This window comes from Raphanus sativus, chromosome 6 (assembly GCF_000801105.2).
Source record: "Raphanus sativus cultivar WK10039 chromosome 6, ASM80110v3, whole genome shotgun sequence".
NCBI classification, from domain to species: Eukaryota; Viridiplantae; Streptophyta; class Magnoliopsida; order Brassicales; family Brassicaceae; genus Raphanus; species Raphanus sativus.
The window spans coordinates 45355825-45363856 of NC_079516.1; the positions used below are offsets into that span (position 1 = coordinate 45355825).

General features: G+C 29.4%; 1 protein-coding gene across 2 annotated transcripts; it reads left to right on the plus strand.

Moving 5' to 3' along the window:
* The first annotated feature begins 1232 nt into the window (after positions 1-1232).
* Positions 1233-4847, plus strand: LOC108809222 (cytochrome P450 734A1). 2 transcript variants are annotated; one of them, XM_018581367.2, is made up of 5 exons: positions 1233-1913; positions 2527-2747; positions 2831-3075; positions 3161-3530; positions 4187-4847. In XM_018581367.2, exons 1-5 carry the CDS (start codon positions 1625-1627, stop codon positions 4628-4630), a joined length of 1569 nt encoding a protein of 522 aa, XP_018436869.1. In that variant the 5' UTR covers positions 1233-1624; the 3' UTR covers positions 4631-4847. The 2 variants fall into 2 exon arrangements, with proteins under 2 accessions (XP_018436869.1, XP_056843755.1); XM_056987775.1 differs by lacking the exon at positions 1233-1913 and adding an exon at positions 2281-2425.
* Positions 4848-8032: the final 3185 nt, after the last annotated feature.

Here is an 8032-nt window from a genome sequence, read left to right on the forward strand (position 1 = left end):
AATAATTTTTTAGTGTTTTGGGAAACCAGTCAAACATTTAACTAACATTTGACAGAAGAAAACTAGTGGTGGTAACACGAAGTCTATAATCTATCTTATTAAAATAGAAACATTCTGTTGGACCTAACATTTATTTTGTAAGTTTTTAAATTAAATACATCTTTATACTTTATAGTTAAACATACATTAAATCACTAATGTTCCTTTCTTTATACTACTATCCTTGTTTCCAAACAATATACTTATTTCTTTATACTACTATCAATGTTTCCAAACAATATACTTATTTTTTTATACTACTATCAATGTTTCCAAACAATATATTTTTATACTACTATCAATGTTTCCAAATAATACAATAATTAATCTTAGTTATTTTATATCTATCATTTTCTCTTTAATTTTTGTAGAAACGTCATAATTTCATAAATTTCAAAATAGTGAACTTTAAAATTTCGATTATAAGATTACAAATTATGAAACTATTACAATTTAAATCCAATTAGATTACATATCGGTCATCCATAAGTTCAATCGGTTAGTCTCCGATTTTAGTGATTTTTTAATATGAATATTTTAAAAACATAAATTGAATTGTCAGATCTCCGGATTAACCGGTATAATCACAATCGGGATGAATTTAAAAATACTGATTTAAATGCAAAAATATTTTAAATACACACTCTTTAAAAATTATCAAAATATTTATTAAATTATTAGTGAAATTTTTCATCGTAAAATATCCCGCGCTTCAAAAGCGCGGGTCAAAATCTAGTTAATTTTAAACGTGCGTTACATTTTAGACTTTCAGTTTTGTATGTCCTATGCTAATTATTTTTGTGAGAGAAACCTAGACTATTTACTAATAAAAGCGTTACTTCCAATTTTTGTTTTCATATGTTATATGATTATTTTAAGAGAATCGTTTTGCAAATATCTATATTTGATATACGTTACGTTGTAAAAAAATAAACTCAAGATATACATCATGGTCGTAGACATTAAATATCAGCAGTTGCACCAACATCGGAGTAAAAGACAAAAACTATAAATCATTACAATATTACCAGAAAATGATGTGGAATTCGACCGGAAATAAATTAAATAAAGAAATCGCTAGAGACAATTTTTATCAAATGAAAATTAAAAAGACTTGTATCACAATCATATGAAAGAAGAAACAGATTTGCATTATTTTTTTTAAATTATATACAAAAAACCTCCATTCGTTGACCCTTCCCTGTCCTCCAATGGCGGCCCCTACGCCGTTGGCCTTGCTTCTTTCTCTTTCTCTATCTCTCTCACAAAAGCTCAAATAGCCCAGCAAGCAAAGTAGTCCAAAAAGAAACAAGATAAGAAGAAGCCAAACTCGCAAAGAAACAAAAAGCAGAAAAAAAAAGAAAAGAAAAAAAATATAGTGAAACCAAAGATTTAGAGGAGAGCAAAAAAATCGCCTTTTTAACACCTCATTCCCTCTTTCTCCGGCACTCTGTATAACGAAAAACGAGACCAAAGACGCAAACTTTAAGCTCTTCTTTTTGTGTGTGTGTCTGTGTTTTCTCTTCTATATTCTTCTTCTTCTTTATTTCTTTCTCTTTTTATTTTTATCTTTATTTCCGACAAAATGGAGGACGAAAGTAGCAGCAACTGGTTGATTTCAAAGGTTCTCCTTTTGTCTGTAATGCTTAGTCTTGTAATTGTGAAAGGCATGTCTCTGCTTTGGTGGAGACCCAGAAAGATCGAAGAACATTTCTCAAAACAGGGAATTCGAGGCCCTCCCTATCATTTCTTCATCGGTAATGTTAAAGAACTTGTTGGCATGATGCTTAAAGCTTCTTCTCATCCTATGCCTTTCTCTCACAATATCCTCCCAAGAGTTCTCTCTTTCTACCATCACTGGAGGAAAATCTATGGTTTGTTCCTCTTCTTTTTCAGATTCAGATAGTTCCTTTTTTACTCTGCTTCTAAATTGTAAAATTCACTTTTTTCACTACAAGACTCACTTCGTCTCTTTTTTTTATTTGGTGAATTTGTTTCTTGGGTTTTCATCCGCATTTTTGGGATTTTTGGTTCTTTCATCTGTTAGTTGAAATGATATGCAGTGAGTTTTCAAGTCGAGCAATACAAAAGGTTTTGTTTTATTAACCAAGTAAATAAATAAATAAAATTTTATTTCGATGTATTATGTTTTGTCATGATCAAATAATGATGTCAGTACTTTGATGTGAAAAAAAAAGAGGCTCTGTTCTTCCCCACTATTTCCTCACAGGCTTAGTCATCATTTTCCCCTCTGTTAACTCTTGTCTTCTTTCTTTAGTTTTCAGATAAAAAAAAATGTTTCGGTTTCTGTGCAATGAATTAAATTTGCAGGAGTTTAGTAAATTTTTGAGAGAGCACTTGGCATTTAACACAATACACTGTTTTTGTAAAGTTTCCCACTTCAAGATCTGTTCATGTTTACAGCTTCTTTTGTCTATGTTTGGTCTAATTTATTTAAGTGGGGTGTTAAATATTTTTTTTTTATAGGTGCTACGTTTTTGGTATGGTTCGGGCCAACTTCCCGGTTAACGGTGGCGGATCCGGATCTGATCCGAGAAATATTTTCAAAATCTGAGTTCTACGAGAAGAACGAAGCTCACCCTTTGGTTAAACAGCTTGAAGGTGATGGACTTCTTAGCCTCAAAGGAGAAAAATGGGCTCATCATCGCAAAATCATCAGCCCCACATTTCATATGGAGAATCTCAAAGTAACTGAATTTTAACAAGCACCATTTTAATTTCTTTTTTTTTCTGTTTCTTTTCTTTTTTTTCTCATATTTTTTTCCGGCAGTTGCTTATACCGGTGGTGTTGAAAAGTGTGACGGAGATGGTGGAGAAATGGTCGGAGAAGCTATCAGAAACTGGCGAAGTTGAGGTCGACGTGTATGAGTGGTATCAAAACTTGACCGAAGATGTTATAAGCAGAACAGCTTTTGGAAGTAGCTATGAAGATGGCCGAGCGATTTTTAGACTACAAGCTCAACAAATGATTCTATGCGCTGAAGCTTTCCAGAAAGTCTTTATTCCTGGTTACAGGTAAAAGTAATTTTGGATATTCAAAAAGTGACTAATTTAAACCAAGAAGACTAATAAATATACCAATTTTATTATATTTTTTCAGTTTCTTTCCGACGAAAGGAAATTTGAAATCTTGGAAGTTAGACAAGGAGATAAGGAAGTCTTTGTTGAGGCTAATAGAGTTGCGGATAAAGAGCGAAGAAAGTAAGGAGCTGGAGGAGACGGCAGCAGCATCGGCTAAGGATTTGTTGGCTTTAATGATTCAGGCGAAAAATGTGACGGTGCAGGACATTGTGGAGGAGTGTAAAAGCTTCTTTTTCGCCGGGAAACAGACAACATCCAATCTGCTGACGTGGACGACCATCTTGCTAGCCATGCACCCGGAGTGGCAGGCCAAAGCACGTGATGAGGTCCTCAGGGTCTGCGGCTCACGTGATGTCCCCACTAAAGACCATGTCGTTAAGCTCAAAACGGTGCGTTTTCTCTCCTTTTATTTCTCTTTTGGTTTGTATTATTTCAGTTTCTAATATATTATTCTCAATTTTTTTTTAAAATCCCCTTTAAATTTCACAAAGTAGTAAACCAATCACCACCTATTGAAAGAGAACTGGTAATGATAAATTTCCGCTACTGTTAATCATAGACTTTCTGTCGCCTTTGTTGCATTAAGTTCCCCACATGTCAAGAAAAAGGAATAGTTTTTATTCTTATATCTCCAAACCTTTATTTTATTTTTCCAAATTATTGTTATAACTATAAATCTCGTTTATGATAAATTGATATACAATCTTAATTCTTTACTAAAAAATACTTCAAATTTCGTTCTGCCAAAAGTGTAAATATTAACTCAAATAACAAAAAGAAGAATGTATATGCAAATAATAATGTTCATGACAAAACAACTGAAGTTTTGTTTATTAAAGATTGAATATCAAAACATTAAACTATAACTTTCATAAAAACATTCTTTTTGTTTTATGTATGTGTGTTTGAAATGATAAAGTAGTTTTCTCTTTGACCGAAGATAACCACACTCGTTTAATCTCGATCAAAACCAAAATGTTAAATATATAAAGAATATACAATGTGGATGTGTGTTTTTTTCTTAATCTCTTTTACATATTTGCAGTTGGGCATGATTCTGAACGAGTCCCTAAGGCTGTATCCACCAATTGTAGCGACAATCAGACGCGCAAAATCGGATGTTGAGCTAGGAGGGTACAAAATCCCATGTGGCACGGAGCTGCTGATCCCAATCATAGCTGTCCATCACGATCAGGCAATTTGGGGTAACGACGTAAACGAATTCAATCCAGATCGATTCGCAAACGGAGTGCCTCGTGCTGCGAAACACCCTGTTGGGTTCATACCATTTGGTCTTGGAGCACGTACTTGCATTGGTCAGAATCTTGCCATTCTCCAAGCCAAGTTGACCCTTGCTATAATGATCCAACGCTTCACTTTTCACTTGGCTCCTACTTACCAACACGCACCTACCGTCCTCATGTTGCTCTATCCTCAGCACGGTGCACCGATCACTTTTCGGAAGTTGAACAATTGCGAGGATCGCTAAGGAGAATCAACAAACAGTCCGAAGAAGCTCGTTCTGGAGTTTCAAGCTTGGGATAAAAGATGTTCTCAAGCTTTCAAAACTGACATTCTCCTTTGTCGTTATTTTAACCTTCATAAATATATAGTTTTAACTTCAGAAACCATTTCTTTTCAATTTTTTTAATTGTTTTATCAACCTTCTTCTGGTTTTAAATTGTGCTTTTGATTTTTGCTTTCTAGGACTAAGAGCCCTAACAAATATGTTAAATAAAAAATTGCCTCCGTTACTACTCTCTCCGTTTCAAATTATATGTCGTTGTACTCTCTCCGTTTCAAATTATATGTCGTTGTAGAGGAAATTTTTTGTTTCAAAATAAGTGTCGTTTTCGGTTTTCAATGCAAAATTTATTGACAATATTCTATTTTCTATTTTTCTATTGGTTGATACATGGTTAGGTGTATTGGTAATAGTGTTTTTATTTTGGAAATATGTAAAATTAAATGTTTTCTTAATCTGTGTGCATAAGGTTAAAACTACATATAATATGAAACAGATGGAGTATTATATATGTATGGTACGGTACCCCACATCATCTTTGTGTCTCTATTAATAAATTAACTCGAATTCAGTTTTCTCCGGAATTATGGGGCTTATTGATTAATTAAGACGTTTTAGAGTATTCCATTATTTCAAATTAGGTGTTTTTTCTTGACTTAAAGGCTTAATAATTATACAAAAATTTAAATAGATATATAACCAATTTAAAAATCATTAAAATATATTATTTTATGCTTTTGAATATTTCATAATAAATTAAATATTAATTTTTATGTATGATAATTTTGGAAAAAAATCATATATACATAAAAAATATATACATGGATTTATATTTATTTTAAGATATTATGATGTAAAATATTTTTGGATAACATAATATTGAACATTTTCAGATAATGATGTCTATCAAGTTAGTGAATTTGTTTTAATTTATGGGTAATTATATATCAAAAAAATTAGTCTAATTATTTACTAAGGGCAATAAAAAATTCAAATGTTTTAGTGCAAAAATTATTTCAAAAATAATATTATTTTTTAAATTCCTTTGCAATTTTTTTTTTGCTGACAAATAAAATCACAATGAATTTGACTGTCCTAAGAAATTTATTTTAAAAATAGATGATTGATTCTGTATAATGTGAGATATATATATATATATATATATATATATATATTATTTTAATATTTTAATATTCATAAAGTAAGTATAGGATAATTTTAACTATGATATTATCATTAGATTTTTTATTTATTTTTAAAATAAATGATAAGTTATCAGTTAAATCATTAAAATTATTTATTGATTAATAATTGAGTATAAAATATAAATAAACCTAAAATTATGAAAAGGAGTGCAAAATCATCAAATTCATTTTTCAAATCATAATGATTGATTTTGATTGTGCTAAAAGTTTATTTTAAAAGATAGAAAATTCATTATATATATATATATATATATATATTAAAATAGAGTTAGGCTAATATTGTTAAACCAAATATAATATGAAAGATATATATACTACCTCCGTTCCTGAAAATAGAATTTTTTACATTTTATTTTTGTTCCATAAAGATAGATTTTCTATATTTTAAGGTATTTTTTGATACTTTTAAGATACATTAATTGAAAACATTTGAATAGACTAAATATTATTGGTTCATAATTATTGGAAAGTGTATAATAAATATAAATAAAAAGTTTAATTGAAAACATTGATTGTTTTCTTAATATGCGCAAATTGTCTAGAAAATCTTATTTTCAGGAACGGAGGTAGTAATATTTTAATATTACTAAAGTAAATATAGGATAAATATAAATATGATATTGTCATTATAATTTTTTAACTATTCTTAAGACAATGATAAATTATCAGTTAAATCACTAAAATTATCTAACTTGAAATTATGGAGAGTATGACAAATAAAACAATTTACTTCTCATAGTATAAATATGTATATAATATTTAAATGTTACTAATATAAATATAATGTAAAATTAATTATGATATCATCGTTATTTTTTTTAATTATTCTCAAGATAGTGATAATAATGAATTATCAGTTAAATCACTAAAATTATTTATTAAAATTAATATTTGAACATAAAATATGATTTTTCCTAAAATTATGGAGAATATGAAAAATGAGCAAAATATTGAAACTACTAAATGAAATTATTGAAAATATTGACAAGTAAACGAAAAAAACTCAAAACTATGGAGAAGTTGACACATAAGCCAATTGAACATAAAATATGACATATCCTAAAATTATGGATAGCATGATAAATCAGCAAAATATTAAAACTATTAATTAAAATTATTTAAAATATTGACAAATAAGGAAAAAAACTTAAAAACTATGGAGAAATTGACAAATAAACCAAATCACTTCATAAATTGAAATTATTAAAAGTATTGACAAATAAACAAACAAAAACCTAAAACTATGGAGAAATTGAAACTTAAACCAAATCATTTCATAAATAATACTCCCTCCGTTTCATAATACTTGATGTTTTACCTTAGTGCACAAAGATTAAGAAAATTATATTTCTTTAATAAATAATATTTTAAAGATATAATTTAAAATCAATTAACCAATAATAAAAAAGACTGTGAAATCTAATTGGTTGAACAGTTTCCAATAAAGTTAAAGTAACCTTAAAATCTCAAAATTTCATCTAATTTGAAACAAAATTATCCTTCTAAAACATCATCTATTATGAAACGGAGGGAGTAGTATAGATCCTCTTACTGTACTTATTATTTACAAACGGCATTTCAGATTTATGATTATTAGATTAATCATTTAAATGAATTCTTTAAAATTCTTGCTTATTGGAAATTATATATTTTTTTCAATATAATCTTCTTCTTTTTTGTCAAACAAACTACTTGCATTAATAGGGCCGGTCAATGTTTAGTCAACAGCAACAAAACGAGCAAAGCATGATCTTGTCAAAGCATCAGCCTGCGAGTTTTCTAAACGAGGAATATAAAAGTACGATAATGGACAGAAGAGAGTGGCAAGGTTCCTAATGTCTTGGAGAGTACCCGTGATTTCATTCATATCCTGCTCTTCACGGAGAGCTTTTTTTAATATAATCTATCGAATAGAATTTGGTAGTAACTGAAAGATAATTTATTGTCATTTCATCTCCAACACCTTCCATTCTTGTAACACTTATAAAGTAGCCTAATTGTGGATTGATTCAATTCCATTATCTTATCTACACTACACCTCAGTTTTTTTTTTGAATTATACCTCTGACTCCACAGAAATAGTCCAGACTAGTGACGTGTTGCCACATGTCGGTCCTCTGTCCATGGCGATGCCGTAATGTTAATTTTTCGGAGTTCGAAC